Source organism: Corvus brachyrhynchos, unplaced genomic scaffold, assembly GCF_000691975.1.
Source record: "Corvus brachyrhynchos isolate BGI_N302 unplaced genomic scaffold, ASM69197v1 scaffold324, whole genome shotgun sequence".
In the NCBI taxonomy this organism is placed as follows: domain Eukaryota; kingdom Metazoa; phylum Chordata; class Aves; order Passeriformes; family Corvidae; genus Corvus; species Corvus brachyrhynchos.
Window position 1 is genome coordinate 1,164,204 of NW_008246067.1, and position 20,966 is coordinate 1,185,169.

The 20,966-nt window shown below is 37.8% G+C and overlaps 1 protein-coding gene across 1 annotated transcript in view; it reads right to left on the reverse strand.

The window, feature by feature from the left end:
- The window catches only part of PARP8 (poly(ADP-ribose) polymerase family member 8), a gene marked incomplete at its 5' end in the record, with an annotated part of 124,510 nt that overhangs the window by 37,281 nt on the left and 66,263 nt on the right, over nt 1-20,966 (reverse strand). Inside the window, 9 exons of the mRNA XM_017746869.1 lie at nt 18-116; nt 643-768; nt 2,123-2,189; nt 5,408-5,498; nt 6,551-6,611; nt 9,915-10,009; nt 14,543-14,620; nt 17,027-17,097; nt 18,398-18,487. Of these exons, the coding sequence (XP_017602358.1) occupies nt 18-116; nt 643-768; nt 2,123-2,189; nt 5,408-5,498; nt 6,551-6,611; nt 9,915-10,009; nt 14,543-14,620; nt 17,027-17,097; nt 18,398-18,487 (778 nt within the window). The remainder of the gene's footprint in view (nt 1-17; nt 117-642; nt 769-2,122; nt 2,190-5,407; nt 5,499-6,550; nt 6,612-9,914; nt 10,010-14,542; nt 14,621-17,026; nt 17,098-18,397; nt 18,488-20,966) is intronic.

The following is a 20,966-nucleotide window of genomic DNA, read 5'->3' on the forward strand; positions in this document are numbered from 1 at the left end:
ATTCTACGTATACTTACGAGTATGAGCAACTGGCAGAAATCATATTAAATGCAACTGAACTATTCATAAGCTTTTTCTTATGCTTTTTAATGCCTTTTTTCTTTGAAATTCTGTGCCTGCATTTCAGAAGTGGAAAACATTAATGTAGTAAAATACTGGAGAGGGGAGGGTGCTCAGCATCTTTAAAAATCAGTCTTTCATTAATGACCATTCCAGTTTTAAAAAACTAAATATACAAACTGCTGTAGAAAGAAGAGCCGGACAAATACAGGTTTTTGAAATACACATAACATATACTATACATACGTATTACTTGTATATATGTTATTTCTATTTTTATTCTTGCTATTCAAGTAAAGATAAAATAAAGATACAAACACAAGTTAAAATAAAACTAACTCTTTCCAGTTCTAGATCTAACATGGCTCTTTCAGAGAGCACAGCACTGAAATGATCTAGCTTCTAATAATCTTAGAAGCTGCAGCAGTACCTAGTTCACTCCTGATATCATGCAATGCAGGACTGGCAACCCATGAGGTAAGATATAAATAGAGCACTTCTCTGTGGAGAGAAGTCAAGATTTCACCTTGTGAAGATTTTGAACAGTTTATGGTGATAACAGCACATTTTCCTTGCTATTACCTGCGCAATGTAGAAAAGATGTGCAGAGGGGATTTCACCTTTTTGTCAGACACCTTCTTATTGTGCGTACAATTAGATTTCTCTTTACTGTTCTTCCACTGTTGTGTAACAAATGTCTGCATGATTCTGCAAATTAAGAAAGAAAAAAAGGTTTTCTTATCCCAGAGAGGACATACTCATTTTAATAGTACGGTCTCAGTGGTCACCATGTAGGTGTGAGGCAATGTTCTCACTCTACAGCTGAAGTTTTCTGTCACATATGTGGACTGATGATTGGGTGCCTCAGCTCCTCAAAAACCCTTTTTTTCCCACACAGAACTAATTTAACAAGGGACTCTCAAAGAGAACACAGTCTGTGTAAAGAACCACTGCAGCTGCAAAACTTATCTCCTCTCACGAAGATCTAGAGAGAAACCGAGTCAAAGGCATCAAATCCAGCTACAGGGGTCTGCCTCTCACATGACCACAGGCTACTGCGTCTGTATGGCCAAGCAGAACCTTATTCTCTGGCTCTAATCTGGTAGTGGGGGTCTTAATAGTGATAAAAGTCAAATCTGAATTTGGTATGAAAAAGATGAATAACCCACTGCCACAGCCATGAGGCACCATCAGGTTCATGGGTATTCTGACTCCTGCTCAGTTGTGAACTGCGCAGCTGTGATCTTGAAAATGTCATATAAGAACCTTTACTAATTACCTGATGCAAAAATCACAGACAGTGTAAATAGCAAAACATTTTAAGCTACTATTCATTTCAGGGGAGCATTTCCTTTTTTTTTTTTCAAAGTTATATACCATAGAGATTTCAATAACTTGCTTCATTTGTAAGATTATGAAAATGTTGCACTGAATTTCTTAAAACACTAAACAGCATTTTTTTTTCCCTCAGGGGTTTCTTAATGTTGTAATACTGAGATACTAAAGCCTATATACTTAAAATTCTATAACATGTACAAAAGCATATGCAAAAAGATGACTCAGCAAAATTGTATTAAAATTAATTGCACTATGACCACAGGAAACTGCCAATTTTTTTGACTGTTCTTCCATCTTGTCCTCAAAACCTGGATGGCCTAATTACTGTGATGTATTCTAGAGGCAGTCATGAAAACATAGCCCCCTCAGGGTATGCATGAAGCTCAAAAAGACTCCTCTTTCAGAGGCTTCACCATCTAAGCAGAAATATGAAATTGAACACTCCTAGATATGGTCTTTATAACTTTAACAGCTTACTTCCTAAAAGGCAGCAAAGTGACAGAAAACCCTGGCAAGTAACACAAATCATGTTCTCATCCACAGCTGTCAAACCCAAACTTGAAAAGGCAAATATTGACTTTTATTTAAAGAAAAACAACTTCAAGATACTTTGATCCAACAACCAACCTGACAACATGAATTTTATTCTGCTTGACATGGTCCAGAAACTAAAAAGAGTGTAATATTTGCCTAAAATCAGGGGGTTGTACTTTTTTAGACTTACTTCTTCAGCTGATGTCCCAGCCCAAATCTTTCCTTAGTAGAGATCTGAAATACATCCACAGTTGGCACTAGGGAAAAAGGGTATTTTGTTGATATATGAACTTACAGCAGTAATGACAAACTTGTGACCATATAAGTCTTATTTAAGGACCTTGTTCTACGTGGAGCTTGAGTACAGACAATTAAATTGAAGCAATGGCAAAAGTGGACATGTCATCTAAGCATATTAAGAAATGAATGGAACTTTCTGGAGTATCAGCCAATATAATTTACAATTTTACAATTTGAATTCTCCAAAATGCATCTCTTCCCATCCATTTTATGTACAAAAATGTGTATTTTTTTACATATATACTACGCAAGTAGCAAGCAGCATCAGGTTAAATGTACCTGGACTTTTAATCTGGCAATTCATCTCACCTAATCACTTTTTTCCCAAGTAGTCTATACACAGTAAAGTTCCTGTGGCTATGAAGAAAGCCCAGACTGAAACCAAATTCATTAATATCTGGGTTTTGTTTCTGAGGATGTTTTAATACAAGATCCAAAACTATCATCTAAGTGCCTGATATGTGAATTCCAGTGGCCAAGGATTACCCTGAAATTTCCTCAAGGCCTGTCCTAACACTAGTATACCCATATTCATCTGTCAGAAATTGAAAATCTACAGGGTATAGGATGGAAATTAGCTAGTGGCATTACTAAAATCCTTTAATAACATTTGATAGATAGAAGTGGCAGATGGAATCCGGTACTTGTTGAGAGGCTCAGGGCCTCAAGGCCCAACAACAGCCCATGCCTATTACAAGCAAAAGCACGAACAGACTGCATACTTTGTATTGCATAAGGTGATAATGACTAAAGTAAAATAAAAAAGGAATGAAAACAAAAAAATCTGGGGTTTGCTCAAATTTTATTAGAAATGGTAAATCAGTATTTTGGTGTTATTCTAACCGCTCAGAAAGTCAGATTTTATTCAGAATAGAGAAGTTTGTACTTCAATTTTGCTTTAATAGATTAAATTTGATAATAAAATACAGTATATCTAACTTGGCCATGCCACTTAACTTAGTTCAAAGCTCTGTAGTTACCCCTTCTCCAATATTATTATTCAAATAACATCAAACATGAATTCGTCTTTTAAATACAAACTGATGATTTTTTTCAAGAGGGATGAATGATTTCATTAAGTATAGCAATATCTCTGGATTGTCAAATTTCAGACACACTGCAGGGGGCTGATGGGACGGGGAATACTTTAAATAACTATCATCATACCTACACCATCAATCTCATAATCTGACATCTAGACCAGAATTTTTGTCTAGACTCTACATTCAGAGGAGACACGCCAATACCTCCAGTGGCTGATTCGTTCTCTCTAAGACAGGTTTCTAGGGCACTAGGGACAAACTGCCCACACAGGCAGTAGTGAGACAAGCTATTAACCAGAAGAACTGTCTAAAATCAGTATATTACACAGCTACAGGGTGGTACTCATATCCCCTGATGTGTTTTGGAGTGTACTGTGTTTCTGTTTCTCAGTCAATAGAACGCAGTATAGGAGAAAAAGATACAGCGTAAAATTCTGGCCCAGTGGTCTCAAGAAAACATATCTGAGGCAGGAGAGGAATTAACAGAATTAATGCAAAAGATGGTGGATCTCGCTGTGCTTTGTTAGTGAGTAAAGAGACATGGCTGCAACAGCAGCTGAGCTCATAAAACCAACGTCAGCAAAGCTCCTGGCTGTGGCCCTGATCCTGCCTTTCTCAGAACTCAGGCACTCCCACAAGCAGTCAGCTGCAGCACTGGGAACTATGTTTCCCACCTTAACCTTGTCAGTGGTGCAGAATACATATTCTTGTTACTTCTCATTTCTCACTGCACACTGCTCTTCACACTTCACCTTCTCTTATTTGCTGCACTCTTTTATTTTTTAAATTACATTTTGATAGAAATGTTCTGAATACTAACGCTGCTTCCTGCTATGGCAAATACGTATTTTAAGATCTGAATATTTACAAAAATGAGTCAAGTAATAAACCACAGACAAAAAGACCGAAGTCAAGGGGAAAAAAAGATCAGAAAACCAACGTCAGCAAAGCTCCTGGCTGTGGCCCTGATCCTGCCTTTCTCAGAACTCAGGCACTCCCACAAGCAGTCAGCTGCAGCACTGGGAACTATGTTTCCCACCTTAACCTTGTCAGTGGTGCAGAATACATATTCTTGTTACTTCTCATTTCTCACTGCACACTGCTCTTCACACTTCACCTTCTCTTATTTGCTGCACTCTTTTATTTTTTAAATTACATTTTGATAGAAATGTTCTGAATACTAACGCTGCTTCCTGCTATGGCAAATACGTATTTTAAGATCTGAATATTTACAAAAATGAGTCAAGTAATAAACCACAGACAAAAAGACCGAAGTCAAGGGGAAAAAAAGATCAGTATAATGGAATGCTTATTTGAATGAACAGAATATAGCTTACAGTTAGAATCATCAGACAACATATCCTATAGAAATAGCTCATTGGGACAGATGACTGGAAATATCTATTCATTTTCCAGAGGCAGAATTCTCCCACAGATAAAAGCCTGAACTGACAGCCTGTACTGCAGGTCTCCAAGGCTGGGCAACTTATTATCCAAACTGAGTCTGACTTGCACTGTAAAAATATATCTGGTTGGCTCTCGCATACGAATGCTTCCAAATCTTCAAAATCAGTTGATTCTTCATGAGGTTGACCATTTTTCTCTTATGAGGAAACTTTACTCACTTAAAAACTCTTCCAAATCTAAAGATTTCCAGAATTCACATACTCCTGGAGAAACCAGAAACTGAATGGGTAATTACCATGGCCTGATTCTTCAAAGCTGCATGAAAAAGGGCATATTAATGTGCTGCACAGGTCTGTGCATGTCTTCATTATCACTCGTATCTCATCTGTGCAGATGATGTTTGATTTCCAAAATGAGGAAATCACATATTAGAAACTCTAGATCTTTACTCCCTAACCCTGGTTCCCAGGTGAAGCAGTTGCATTTCAAAGGACATCACACAAACAAGTTCCAAAAATCAACCTATGGAAGTTTAAATAAGATGTCTGCGTCACCAGGAAGAGCCTAGCCATGCATATACATGTAAGCTTAATTTCAAATCAATAGGACTCCTCTCAGCAGTAGAACTGAGCACATGCAGGGTCAAAGATTTGGTAGTGAATGAGTATCCCATGGCTCAGTCTGGACACCACACAAGGCACAAGAAGAATACACAGTTGACCAACCTGGACCATTTAGGTACTGTGTGAGTGAACAGTGCAGTCGCACTATTATTGGCTCTGTGCGAATTACATCCCAAGCCACAGCAATCTCCTCCTAGTTTAAGACAAAAAAAAAACCAATAGACATCATTAGCTACCATGAGGAACTGCTGATTTTCATCAGTCTGCCTTGGGGTTGCTATAAACACCATCCATCCATCTACCCAGTTGTTTAGTATCTACCCCAACATTACACTTAGCTCAAATTAGTGCACATCAGTGCCCCTGAAGAGCAGTGTCAGACTGCTTCCAGGTCTTGAGTGAGCTCATTTAAACCAAGCAGAGGTTTATACACAACACTGCATGTACAGTACAGGCAGACATATTCCCATCCACCAACAGGTACTGCTTCAAAGCTGAGAAGCAAAGGAACAAAAAAGACAGAATAGAAACTAGCCCCATAACTAAGGGCAAAGGAAACTTTTGCTCCTTAAAACCGGTCTAAATAATTCAAGCTATGATGAGATTTTCTTAAAATTTTGGTCAGGCTCAGTGACTATCTTATGTGCTGTGCTGCCCTGAAAAGAAGACGTGTCTGTGCAGAAGCTAATGATGTCCTTAAAAGTTCTCATTTTTGTTCTTTATATCAAGGTCGGGAGGTTACTGCGCAGATGAGGTGAGGAAGTGTGAAGGTAATGACAGCACAACAGCTACAGAAACCATGCTGCCAGTCAGCAAACAGCACCACTGTCCCGTGTCTCCTCTGCCAGTCAAGCCTCTCTCTAATCAGTGTACAGGAGCACTGCAGCCAAAGTCGTCATCCCTTCAGGGCTGTGAAGTGCTTTCACCTGACTCATGTCTAGGGTAACATTTAAAAATAAAAAAAGGTATTTCATTTATGTTTATTAAAACATTTACTATTCACAAAACATGTTTGGAAGGAAAAACACATGAGGCAAATAGAAGCCTAACACAGCACTTTAAGAATGTGATCATAAAAGGAAAGGAAACCTTTCCACTCTGTATCAATCAATAATGTGACACCCACTTGTGAAGATCAAGTCTCCAAAAAAGGAATGTATCAGTGGTTGTCTAGAGAGTCTGATGTGTAGCAAAATTAAATGGGTATTAATGTTCATTATGTAATTCTGTGATTAGATTACTTACATCAAGAAAGCTAACATCAATATGTAGATCAATATCTACATCATCAATGGCTCCATATTCCCTGAAAGGAAAGAATTATAGTACATTAGAGCTCTTTAAGATACTACTCAATCCACGAGTACTTAGAACATGGAAGATTTTATAAAGGATAATCTTATCTGTATAATCAGAATAGTTACAAAATACACATTTACATAGATTGGATCAATATTCCCAGTGGGTGACCGACTGTCTGCTGCACTTAGAAGTTTTTTTCAGAGGATCTTGCTTAAGCAGGCTAAATCTTTTCTACTAATTCCCCCAAATCTCTCCATTGCTGCTATGCATTTCTGTCTCGTGTATTGTACATTTAAACAAAGAAAAATTAATAGTCACATGCTGCTCCCATTTATGACACAAGAAAACCTTTGTTAATTCTCAAAAGTATTTCAGGTTAACAGCCAGCAACATAAAAATAGGCTTCAGGTAAACCATTGAAGACAAATACAACATAGCCTAGAGGATGGCATGTTATACCTTGGGGATTGCTTCATACATTCAAGCATTGGTTTGTTAAAAATAAAGACTGCCCTGTAATGTGCTCAAGGCAATAGTTATCTTTTTTATCTGTTGCATGTAATATTGCAAGATTTGGATTTAACAGGTATTTCATTACCATCTGAAATCTTACATTTAAACTGGGACTTTTCTGCCTCTTATTTTCTGACTCACTCTGACTGCCCTCCCCCAACGTACTTTAAGACTTATGAAAAAACAGAGCTAGAAAATACATACACAGCTAAACAAAAAACTGTTTTCATTTAAATTACCTAAGTGGGCCATACTGTAAAAGTACTATCTCTCAATTTTTCACAGATTAGCTTCCAGTCACTAGGGTGTTTTTAACTTTAAACTGCATTTTTATGCTTGTTCTCAGAGTGACTTCCATGCTTTTCTATTAAACTTGACCAAGTGCACAGAAGCAATTGTGCATCAGTCGATAAGGCAATTCTGAAATACTAAAATGTAACTGTCTCCTACCAAAGTGACCTCTCAGCTGAGGTAGGGCTTAGTTTGCACTGGAAATTGCTCGAGCTCTTGAGAAGTTTGGCCGAGGGAACCCCTTCCACCAAAACTCAGTAACCCAACTGCTCTCTCTGGTCAGGGCAAACCCAAGTTCTCCCTCTATACAAGTCTGTCCACACATGGCACACACAGGGCAGGTGAATGGCAGGACAGGGCTGTATCACAGGAGACTTCCCAGCCACCTTTAGAGCTGCTCCAAGTGTCACCTCACCCAGAGCTGTACAGGCACTCGCTGACCCCTACAGCTCACTGAAAACCTGGATTTGAAACAGGCAAGCTCTCCACACTGAATGGCTTAGTCACTACCCTACACAACAGTGGCATCAGGTTTTTTTGTTCACTTTCCGGAAGATCCAAACCTTGTTACGCCATCTTAAGTAATTTTTATGAATGCAGGCTGGTGTTACTCACATAACTGAGATTCAAAAGGTTGTAAACAAGAAAAAATTTATAAATTAAACAGAGAAATGCTTAAACTAATGGAATAGAAAAATAAGTGTAAGAAAGAATAAGATAAAAATTAGTTTTAACTGTGATATTTCCATACTTGCAGAAATCCCTTTGCCCCTGCCCCACTACAATCCTAGAAGATGAATTTTAGACATATGATGCTAACTCTAGTTTTAACTTCCCAAGCTGAGAGTGAGGAGGAAATAATGTTTTATTCCAACACCTGCAGCTTATGATCTGCTGTCTACAATGGCTTCATCAACACATTTTGTTTTTAAAGCTCCCAGAGGTCCTCTGTCCATAAATGAATATGCAATGTAAAGAGATACAAAAGAGTTTGGATCAGTTGGATGAATCACTTTCTCAGGGCTTTTGTGGCCAGATATTTAAGGGCAGTGGTGAAAAGCATGCAGGTACAGGAACTTCACTTTTACAAGTAAAACTGACTCTGTGACAGCAAGAGGTTACTGAAAGGAGGGTCAGCTCTCTAGGAAATATGCCTCTTAGCGGATCTCCTTGTCAGACAAACTTCTCTCTCCTTAGAGAAGTGGAGCCGCACAAGAGGGATGAAAATGAATGCTTAAAGCTGTGGGGTGTATTTCCAAGAATTTTTAAATATTTTCAGCTGCAATAGAGTGGATGAAACATTTAAGTTTTACACATGCCAAAAGCAGCCACAGGTGCCAGTTTCTACTGTAGTGAGCTCAAGGGGATCACAGTGGTTCCAGTGAAACAGCTGATTCAATAAATTACATGCATTTAAGTTTTCGAAAGGTTACACATAATGTTTCCATTTTAGGAGCTTAAAGGAACCTCAATTTCATAGTTATCAGTTTGGCAACTGAAGACTTATCTCATTCATTTCCTAAACCTACATACAACTATCCAGATTTCAATTCCCCAGGTTCTTGCAGTGCTATAAATTTCCATTTAATTTGAGAAAGTATAAGTACACCATAGCTGTAGGCATGCTCTCTCTGCTTCTTACCTGGTTTGTATGACAACTTTGATATTTTCCTTGCAATACATCTGACAGGTCTGTTACATCTTACCTACCTGTTATTTTTATGAATTTATTAAGATTACATAGATGGAAAATGAAGTTATAAAATATTTGAGGAATATTAAAGTATATATACTACACAGACATGCACTATTGGCAGTATCATGCATGTTGATATATGCCCAACAGAATTTGTGTGTAATTATTCTTAGCAATTCATATCTGACCAAGGTTCCACTACTTCCCTGTGTAGGACACTTTAGATTCCCACAATTAGAAAATTTCCCTAATCTCTAATCAAACCCTAGCTTCTAACATCTCTCTCATGATGACAATACAGAATATTTGATCACTCCTACCTACAAACAGCTTTTTTGAAGAAGAAAAACTGTTATTGTGTCTTCTCCCTCTCTTTTTCTCCTAGACTAGACAAATCCAATTCCTTCAGTCATTCCCTAGGGAAGATATTTATTAAATCTCTTATCATTCCTCTTGTTCACCTCCAGGGCAAAATACAGAATATGACACAAAAGGAGTTTAACAAGGGTTTAGAGAAATGTTGAACTGTAGTTTACAACAAAACACAACTGCCTGACTACAACTGCAGAAGACAATGATGTTTTAGAACAGGGCTGTTCTCAGTACAGCTACTTGTACCCATGCTGAACAACAAAGTAACCCCAAAACCTCAGCACTGATGCTGGCTTGCAGTGCTCTCTCCTTTTGTCACACAACATGCAGAAATCACCAGGAACGAGTTGTGCTTTGGCAGTCAGGGAAGATGCATATGGAACTCGAACTCCAAAACATTAAAGGTTCCACAATACAGAAAGGCCAGTGTCATACCTGAGAGATACTGCATTAGGTCCATAGATCTCTCTCACTGCTGTTAAATCAGCCTCCAGCTGTGGGTGCTTGTGAAGTTCTCCATCATAGCTAACCTGTCAGGGAAAGAAGAATATCTTGGGAGCTCTGTATTTCACTTCTGGCACTTGATTTAGACTCTTGAAAGTTCTCCCTGTGAAGTATGTTGCATTCAGATTCCTTAATGCCACACTCAGAAAGGACAGAAGATTTTCAAAGCAGGCACCTCTGCCTTGAAGGGTTTTGAGGGTTCTCTTCCTGTTTGTGGGAAGAGAAGCTGCAAAGGACTCATTCATCTGTCCTATTTTGTCCCAGGGTTTGTTTCTGGGATACTTGTGTATTTTAAGAATGTTAAGCAGGATAAGAACCAGATCTCCCCAGTCTTGTCAACCACTACAGGATAAAGGTTTGCTCACTCTTGGTTGTCACACTTTCATATATATACTAGACACAGAATGGCTTGCGCACAAAAGCAACATGAAACTATTCTCTATATCCAGCACCCCAGCATCTAAATTACATTTTCAGCTTACTCACTGGCTGCATTCTACACACCAGTGCCATAACAGGAGACTAAAAAAAATAATTAAAAGAACACTTTCCCATGTTCAGTATTTTACCAGAAAAGGTATAAAGCAGCATCTACCTAGACACCAACCCCTTTTCTTTTTTCAAACTCTACATGAAAAGTGGAAAAAGTTATTTTTGTGCTTACACTAAAAAGCAAAACTTGTGAGCGGGTATGGTTGGATGGTATGAAGTCAAAATAATTATTATCCTCCTCTCTTCTATAAGGTCCAAAATACCTCTTTGGGCATGTAACAATCTATTCATCATCTGTCTATTATTACCTTCTTCTCAAGCAAAATTATCCTGATTGTGTGAACCTAAATCTATGTCTTTACAACAATTAGAATGACAGTAATTCCACAGAAGTCAATGAACTCCCTAGATTTGGACAGATTCAGAAACGAGCGTAGGATTTGGTCTGTACCTTTGAAAATATCAAGAGCAAAGCAATAGAATGTAATTTATCCCTTTAGACCCACACATATATATCCTTATACAGGAATCCTGCAGAGAATTCTTGTTCTTGCAGAGTCACATCCAACTGCAGTACTGTTTCTCCCATTTGTACACCCAAATCTGTAGGAAACCAGTGCTGTGACACTTTCAGCTCTGATACTTAGAGATGCGCTTTTCAGTTTAATTAAATTTCAATAGTATTAAAATAATAATCAGATGATCACCTTTTGACATTTGAAAATTATAAGAGAGTTAATTTGATTAGACTTAGAATTCTTTAAGGGACAGAATTCATCAGCATGGCATAGGCATGTATTTTTCAGAGATACCAATGATATTCATGACCAGAAGGTCATAAAACAAGTAGCCTTCCTTTGTTTGGGCAGGCATGTCAGAACAATTTTCCAAGTAGAAGAGCATGGGAAGAAAATCGTTATTGTAATTTTTTTTCACTTTAGGTAGGGGGAAATCAATCCTTTTTACATGCTCATTACTCAAAGATGAATTCTTTAAAGATGCGTAAATAATTGCTGTCCTGCTTCCAAAGAGAGCACAGCAATCATTTCACAAATTGTAGCTGTGGTGCACTTGCCACCTTTTTTGGTCCTAAACCAGATTTTTAAATCAGTCTTATGTTTCAATAATAGTAAAATATAAAAGGAACATTATGCAGAACACTACACGGCTCAACATAATGCTTTTTCTAATTTTCTCATGGTAAGAGGCAATGAACTCAAAAAGGAAACAAAGCAGTGCTCTGGCAGATTTTAAGACCACAGTATGGTACTTCCCACCCACCCCTGAATTAGTGCCACAGACATATTGATGTACGCAGAGGAGGCTGTCAGAGTTTTGTATTTCTGCATTTTCAAGTATGTCCTGTAGCTGAAGCACAAGAGACATGCAGAGAGAGAGCCAAACGCAGTAGCATTTCTGTTTTCATCTCCTGTTCTTATTTGCAAATGTAGAAGATAGAGATTCAAAGCAAGAACTAACAGAGTTGCAGAAGAAGTGAATATAAAAGCTAAAAAATCTGATAACTTTGCTGTGACTCAAAGGTCTGTGTTTAGAAAGTCTCCATTTTTAATCTGAGACCTTATTCAGATTATTTGACAAAAGGTTGCTTTTTAAAAGGAGATTAAGTGATTTAAAACCTAAATCCCATTGAAAATCAATAGGTCTTAGGCTATTGAACCACTTAGCTACTTTAAAGTATTTATCCATTTAATCCTTAGGGAGGATTACAAGCAGGTGCCTAGGAAGTAGACACATTTGATTTATGAGGAAAAGGTTGCATCTTCTTTTCACTGCCCATCAAACACCATTTCCCATCTTCCACAATCCTTGTTTCATCATCAGTGACCCTCTTGTCTTTTCCAGCTGTAACCACTCAGAAATGCTAAGAATTATTCCTGACCTCCATCCTTCCCAACTGCATTGCACACAATTACACTGGCATCTCTTCCCTCTAATTGTTAAAGCCAGTATTTCTGCTCCCTTTCCCTGTGGGCATAGCACCAGCTTGTCTCAAGTGAAGGAGCCTGCCTTGCCTGTTCCCCACATACATGATCGAATCTTTTGTCTCCCCAATGCACTTGGTGCTCACTTAACCTCTACAAACACTCTCCTTGAAAAAGGATTCTTCTTTTCTGTCTTGCAAGGGACTTTGCCCATTACCTGATTTCCTATTTATTTTCTGAGTCCTCAGTATTATTTTTTAACTGTACATGTCTTCTTTAGACTTTTGTCTTTCTGACCATGAAATTTTAGATTAAACACGACATTTTTTCCTCTTTTAAAATACACTTTCTGTGATGTCCCTTTTTTTTTTTCCTTATTCTCCTATTTTGCTTTTTGGATATTTTCTATTCAAGACATTAATAATCAACTGATATTTTATTTTTATTGCAGACATGATTTTTTTTTTTGCCAGTTACTATTCCTTCAGTTAAATGTATTACTTTATAGAGAAGATAATGCAATATAATGTAGTTTCCATTTGAATATAAGGCACTTAAATTCTAACCAGTGTTGTCTATTACACAGTTCTCTTACCCTTGTAAACATTTTGCACCTTGCAAAATGATGTACTGCTATCAGTGTTCATATCTCACAGGCAGAGTTAGTATTTATTCATTCATTTGGGCACTGCCAGGCATCCTTTACCAAATGTATCCGCCCTGGTTCAAGAAATAAGCATTCCCAGCTGTTTTCTGCCTTTTCCTTCACCTTGAGGTTACTGCCCTTTCTTCAGAGTTGAAAAATAAAGCCGGTACACGCAACTCATCACTACAGGACAAGATCAGAAGCTTTTTCCTCTCAGGCAGATTAAAATAAGACATTGCTCTTTGCAGTGAATTATGTCTATGATCCTCCCCAGCATGGGGCTGTAGGAGCCGGCAGCTGAAGGGAGGCAATTCCTGCAGTCATTTCTGAAGCAAGCATGAGTCAATTTCCCATGTCAGCTATTTCAGACAATGAAAATACATTGTTTCAGTTCCAATTACAATATAACTTTTAACAGCTTTTCAGGGGCATGGGGTTGTTTTTTTGTTTGTTTGTTTGGGGGCCTTGTTGGTTTTTGGTTTTTTTTACTGTCAAGCACTTCAAGATGAATTTTGTGTTCTAACCCCACCGCACTGTTGGCTCTGCATGATAAGAAGCTCAGTGATGTCCTGCTCATCAGCATCCCACGCTCTCTGCACCGACCCACCCTGCTGGCACTGCTGCCGTGCTCCTGCAGCCTTGGCTCTGCCCCAACCCAGGGCACGGATGGCTTCAGCCTCAAGGCTGAGGCAAGGGACAACTTTCATAAACAGCAACCCTAATTCACTAAAATGTTCATCAAAAAAAACAGTTCTAATAACGTAAGCAAGGAATGATTCCTTGGGGCAATGTTTAGGCTAAAAAGTAAGAAAAATCGGAATAAAGAGACTAGCAGTGTGAAGCATATTGCAAAAAGAAAAGGCATGAAAAGATTTTATTTCCCAATACACAGGAGAATGTAAGAATTAATTCTGCTGAGGGAACAGAAGGAAAGACACAGAGCAGTACAATCATCTCAAATATGCAGCATTTTTCAAGGTGAATTTTACTCTCGAGCTCAGAAAAAGAATGGACTACTGCCTAGACCAAAATTGTTTTGTAATAACCATTTTCATCATAAAAATGCAGTGCTTTTTACTTTAAAAAATGGCAATCCTCCAGAAGGAAACAGATTTGGACCTTGCCTGACTTCCCATTTGTATCAATAATGGGATAAGCTTTACAGAGTCAGTTATCTGTTTCCTGGAAGTAAGCAACTAGCTTCTCTTTTCAAGCTTTCTGGAGGGTATTTGCTTTTTCCGTTCTTACAGTTTTGCAGATGTAAACAAAGTAATCTTATTTGGAATTTGATATAATTACAGATTTTAACATACTCAATATTTCTGCTACAAAATGCTATGAATATATACACATGCCACTCTACTCAACAGTGAAGAAACGTAAGAAATTAAATATTATCATAAATGTATAATGGAATGAACATAAGAACTCTCAAATATTACTTTCTTGGAACTTGCGCAAAAAAATGCCTGCATTACCTGTCCTCCATAATAAAATTCCTCAGAATCATTATCTCCTTCAGAGTCTTCTTCAACTGTGCTGTTGTGCCGTGACTCCTTAATGGAAAAAGAAAGTTAACAATGATAAAAGCAACATGTTGACCTCACATGAATAGCTCTAAATGTAACTACAGGAATTATGCTTATACAAGTAAGCTCATAGCATCCTTTCTTAAGAGATCTTTAAGAATAATTTTTCCAGAGGACCCATTTTAAGAATAATGAAATACCACATGAAAAAAGCACCTACTACAAGGTACATAAAAACACCTCAAATATATGTTGGAAAAATAATACTTGTGTGGTTACAAGCACAGCATGGTATTTTAAAGAACTGGATAATTCAGCAGACTATGTGGGGATACTTCACTCTGTGCTTTTGCTAAACAAAGCATAAGTTTCCCACCAAGACTGGTTCTGGGCATATATCTTTTGGTGTGTCACCAACCTACTACAACTTTATTTTACATCATTCTCATAAATAAACTCTAATAGTTTCAGGAAATAATCCAAGTCCAAGCATGGACTATCTAATATTTCCTTCTGTGAAAACCTGACACACTGCTGCTTAATTATTATTTTTAACAGAAGTTCCAGCCTGGTGCCAGAAAAGTTTCAAACTTAATTATCTGAGTAGCTCTGCTCTGAGACAGTGAAAAGTAAGGATTAGAAAGTCCCATGCTTACCTAAGTAAAACCTGCTCTAAATAGGCTGCTTTGTGAATAATATCATCAAGTAAACTGAACTGATCCCGGTACTGACTGCAACTCAGCATGAGATTAAATGTTATATTCTGTTTCCCACCACTGGACCTTTACTTGTAACTATGTAATTGCTTGAGAGAGTAATTCTTGTTTTCCACAACACATGTGTTATTTCTATGCCCTATGCTGACTAGTAGCTCCTAAAGAACACCTGTTAAAACCATCATTCTTCACTTCAACCTGAACATAATCATTAACCCCTTTTTTCTTAGTCGTGTCCTACACAGATCTGTCATAATGGAATAGCAATCAGATATATGAATCAAAAAATAAATGTTACCCCAAAACTCCACAACCATAAATGTCAATATGTATATACACTTATCACCCAATTTCTATGGTCAGACATTATAATCTCATTTTTCTACCTCTGCCTGTAAATTCCGGCTCTGTTCATTGAATGTATACATACATATAGTGCAAAAACCGTATTTCATCCAATCTCATGGCAATTTTTGACATAAAAATATTTTCTGCAAAGGCATAAAAATAATTTCTGCTTCTACTTCACTGAAAATAAATAAATTTTCGTTTTCTTTGTTTTATAATAAAATTACTTCAGAGGGAAGTCTGTTGCAAAACAGAAATCAACTGAGCAAAAATTCCACACAAAAAAATAGAAATTTAATTCTCACATTAGAATAGTGACAAACCCATCATATTCTAAGCAAACCTTGAACTGCCTAGCCAACAGAAATTGTCAGTGTTAAGACACTTTTTATAAAGGTTTTTTTTAAGTACTTTCACATTTAAGTACCTGATTGAACTAGAAACAAAATACAAGCTCAGACTCAGTCCGACAGAAGCCAACTATATCTCAGGCTTTTAAGGAAATGGGTAAATTCTTCCCATACTTGTTTTTCTTATGTTCACAGAGCACTCAATACAATGATGAGACAGCAGAAGCAAAGTATTTTCAGTGCAGTTTTTCACATCAAATGAGGTTTCATTTACTAAAAAAACTGAACAAATAGCATCTAGGCATGCTTATCTCCCCTTTCCAGGATCAAGAAACTCAGCACCCACCCTTACCAAAGGAAGTCTTTAAGTTAAGCACCCGAAGTCCTGACAATGCTCTATTTCTTGCTTGAGACAGGAGCCTATGGGGTACCTTCTTTGAGGCTGTAACACTGTCAACCCTGTAGATTTCACATTAGTGCCACTTTTTTCTTAATATCTCAGTGAGACTGGTCAGAGACCTGTGCCGGAGGAACAGGACAAACACCACCATGCCTAGAAGACCCTAATACTCAAGACTCTGCTTATGGTGAGAAGAGTCCTGCAGAGGTCTCGAGTCTGCAGTGGGATTGCTGCAGGCTACACAAAGAAGCAGCGAGCTAAGTAATTAAGGTCTTATGTGCCAGAGCAGGTTAGAAGGTAATGGAATCATTATCTATTTCTCTAGGAGAGCAGTATATTTAGGGCCAACAGGGTCTGTAATACTGTTGAACATATAATGAAATAAACGCCAAAAACATATTTCCTAGGAGAGGAGGGAAACCTCTCCCAACTAAGTGAATCACTGCTTAAACCACGTATGAAAAACAGAGAAATATGCTCACCCTTTAAAACATGTAAACATGCACAGATTGAATAAGCACACTTTGATAGGAAGTCTATGGTAAACAGTCATATTTTATTATTTGCTTTTGCTTCTTAAAATAATTTCTGTTAAAATACGCACACAAGAAATACATACCTCTCCATTTTCCCTCTGTAATTTTGACTTTATGGATAAGCAATAGTTGACATCACTGGTTTTTCTTAATTCTTAAAAAAAAAAAGGAAATAAGGAACATACGTAAAAAAAAGTGAGTTTTGCATATGCAGACTTGGAATTTTTAATTGCAGTAGTAAAACAAATAACAAACAAAAAGTTACAGAAATCAAATGCATCAAAGAGTTTACAATGCAACAGCCTAAAATTAGGAAGCCCCTACTTCCCAGAAGACTTTTTTAAAGTGTGAATTGAAATTCAGCTGACCCATCTAGGACATTTGTTTTTCCCAATTTGTGATTTACAATTTAGTGTCATTCATTAATTTAGTGTAATTTATAAAAGAATGAAAAATCAAAACCCCTCAGGAAAATGAAAAGATAGGACTTTACACTACTGTAAAATTATGGGCTTAATTTCTTTTCAAATTACAGAAATATTTGAAAGTTAAATTTATCTCAAACTTCTGATGATAATAGCAAGATTTTGTTTGTGTGCTACTGCAACAACTTCAGTAAAATTACTCTTGATTTACATCTGTATAAATGAGATCAGAGACTGAAGATCATACTGGTCTTCCAGTGGAATTCAAAGTAATTCTATGTTATGCAAAAAAATGCCCTAAAGAATAATAATAATAATAAAAAAATTACTAAGTCAAGTGTTCCTATCTGAAGAACTGTCAGAATTAAGAGTGCTCTATGCAGTTTCTCCTGCAGCCTGAAATAATCAGAGAATCTGTCTGCTAGAATCTAAAATGTCTCTATGGAGTATGCACAGATCTTTATTAAATACAGTATAAATGTACCTGTATGTCAGACAAGCATACCCTTCCATGTATCAAGTACTTTTTGAAAATAAGGAAATAATTTAAAATGAGAGGTTTCCAAAATCATTGGGAAGAAATAAATAGTTTTTCTATAGTTGAATTTAGTGAAACAGCTGAACCATTTTGTCTGAAATTTCCTGAAATAATTCACCAGAGGCAGTGATAGGTATAGACTGTTTCATCTGCAATGGCAAAGACTTAGTGAAGTTTTAAGCAAGTGAACATGAAAACTTGTAATTGGAAAGTATTAAGCACCTCTAACTGTATTCAAGGGGAATTGCTCTAGCACAGGCTGCAAGACATTAAAAGAAAAAATTACATTTTACACACAATTGTAGTGATCCCCAAAATAAATATTTTAATTTCTTCTACTCTGAAATGTAGGACAATTTACTAGAACAAGACTGAGAAAATAGCAAACTGTACAGCTGAACACTTTAACATATCTCCCTTTAAGTGCAGGCAACATCGTATCTTTCCTCAAAAATTATGAACTTGATAAAACTCTCCAGAAATAGGATTACCTGTAGCAATTTGGTGGAAAATTACTGGAATTGGCTCTGTTGTAACTAACACATCTTCATCGTTATCAGAACTGGAAACGTAAGTGTTATCTACGAAAGAAAAACACTTTGCATGGTTGCAGTTCCATTGTGCTTTGTCAGCCCCTTCCAATGTTTCCTACCCCACATTGTACCACAAGGAACCATTCCCCAGATTCTTAGGGAAGCTGGGCACTAACACCTTCCTGGTGTGTTCAGCTTTTTTCCCTTGAAATTGTTAACAAAAAGAAAAATGTTACAAGTATGGGAGATTCAGACCTAAACTTTATAAAGCAAAACCCTGGAGTTTGATGTCATGGTTTTTGTGAATCACACCAGGCACTGCTCTGAACCAACCCACAAGGCTTAGAGTGGCCTACCTTTTCCAAATTAATACTTGTTCTATGTTTTTTGCTATGTCTGATACCAAAACTCAAGCTAGATCTGCTATGCAGAGTGAAAGCTGCACTGAGAGCTGGGTGTTAAGAGCCAATTATGCAAAATACCTGTGCCTCATTTTGCCTAGTCACATAAAGGTTATTTGAAGTGTCTTCTAATCAGTGGATAACCTTTCTTGTGCCTGATTCAGGGAGGAAAAAAAATTCTTCTCACTTAACAAAAACATTGGTATAGATATAAATATTGTAACTCTATTTCACCAAATTTTCTTTTAAAATGTAGGGATTAGACTGAGGAGTGTGTCTGTTAGGTTTTTATGGTTTAGTTTATTTTTTTGCTTTCCAACTAAATGTTGATTAACAAAAACCAAGAAACAGCAAGTTTTTGAGTACTATCTGCAGAAGCTAATTTTGCATGTATTGCTGAACTGCCTATGAAAGTAATGATACTTTGTTTTCTAATGACCTGGGCTGAATTGAAACCTATGCTCTAGAGCAGAAAGGCTGACAATTAAGATAATCACAGATAAAGTGACAAATAAGAAACTGAAAGAAGGACTTATCTATTACAATTCTGAACACTTTGGTCCCACATCAGCAACATGCACAAACTCACATGCAATTTTAAGCATAGTGCTGGTGATGTCATGATGATTTTTTGCCTTTTCCTTTATACTCCTGTTATACCTTTTTACAACTTCTGTGTTCTTAGTGCTTTTTGCCTACATTCTTGGACTCGTTTGTTCAGCTCGGAGACTAAACATTTTAGAAGCTTCATAGCTAGGGATCAGTGTGCCCCAGACCCCAAGGTCCTCTCCAGAACACATTCTGTAAACTAAGACAGAACCATCCAGGGGAAGGTTCCTTGGGGAGGGGGGCTCATTCGAGCCTCTCATTGGGGAATTTTTTATGGATATGCTAATTAGTAAAACCTACAATGTTATACCAGATCTTTTGGGGTGGGCATTGTGGTGTGCATTTCGGTGCATTCGACCTGGACGTGCTGCATCTAAGGATCCTTAAAATAAATACCAAAGCAAAATCCCTTTTTCCCTTCTAACTGTGTTTGACTCTTGATTTTAAGAGCAGGAAAAGGCATCAGTTGCTGGCAACCACGAAGGGACACTGAAGACCTTGAAACTCGCAGTCTTGGGTTGGAACACATCTTGCTTTGCCCCTTTCTCTGCCGGCAAATTACAGAGGGGCCAGAGCAATGGTCCAGGACTGTGACCAGGACCTTAGGACCCAGCACGGAAAGGCAGAAGCACGGAAAGGAAGGTGAGTTAAAAAGAGGACCGATACTGTGCTAGCACTAGGCAATGAGATCTCCAAGGGAGGTGGAAAGGTTGGGGGCAGAGAAGCCCACGAAAGGGGAAAGCTTAAACCTTTCCCCTGCAAACTGTGGAAAGGAGGGAACGACCTCCGTGGAGTCCACAAGAGCCCAGAGGCTCTTGGGTTGGTTGGTTGGTTGGGACATCGGGAGGTTGTGGGTTTGAATCCTGTTGAGACCAAATTTTCGTAGACGCGCATTTACTGTTTGCTAAAACCAGTTGCTTTTTAGTATTTTAAAGTGCTGTAGTTTGTGGAGTAGCTAGATAAACTGCCTGGGAAGTCAGAATTCTGAGGCCGGATTGCAGGCTGAATTCCAGAGTTAAAAGCTTCCCTCTGGCAGTTTTCCTGTCTGTGAGCAAACATGGGTGGTGTTTTTTCAGAAGAAAACAAGAAAATCCCTCCTAACAGCCCATTAGAGTTGATAATAAACACTGGAAATGGCTGACAGGGCGGAGAACTACTCTAGACAGTGAGAGTTAATCAGACTATCCACAAGAGTTTGGCCGACTTTAAAGTTAAGTCAGGGAAAATGGCTTCCCTTTGGTAGCCTGGAAAATGATATCATTACTGACCTGATGGTAGAACTGAGATCATTATATAGGTTTGATGAAGTAAGATATGCAGAACTTTTCATTATGTATCTGAACAGGGAAGAAGCACATGTAGTAGAGAGAAATACCATAGAAATGACTTTAAGAAAGAGGAAGGGAGGGAAAAGCTGCAGCAAGCTAGCATGCATACAAATACAAACAGAGAGATCGATATGACAGATCTAGATATGGTGGCACCAGCTTTGCGCGATGGGGCGGGGTCTCCCCCCC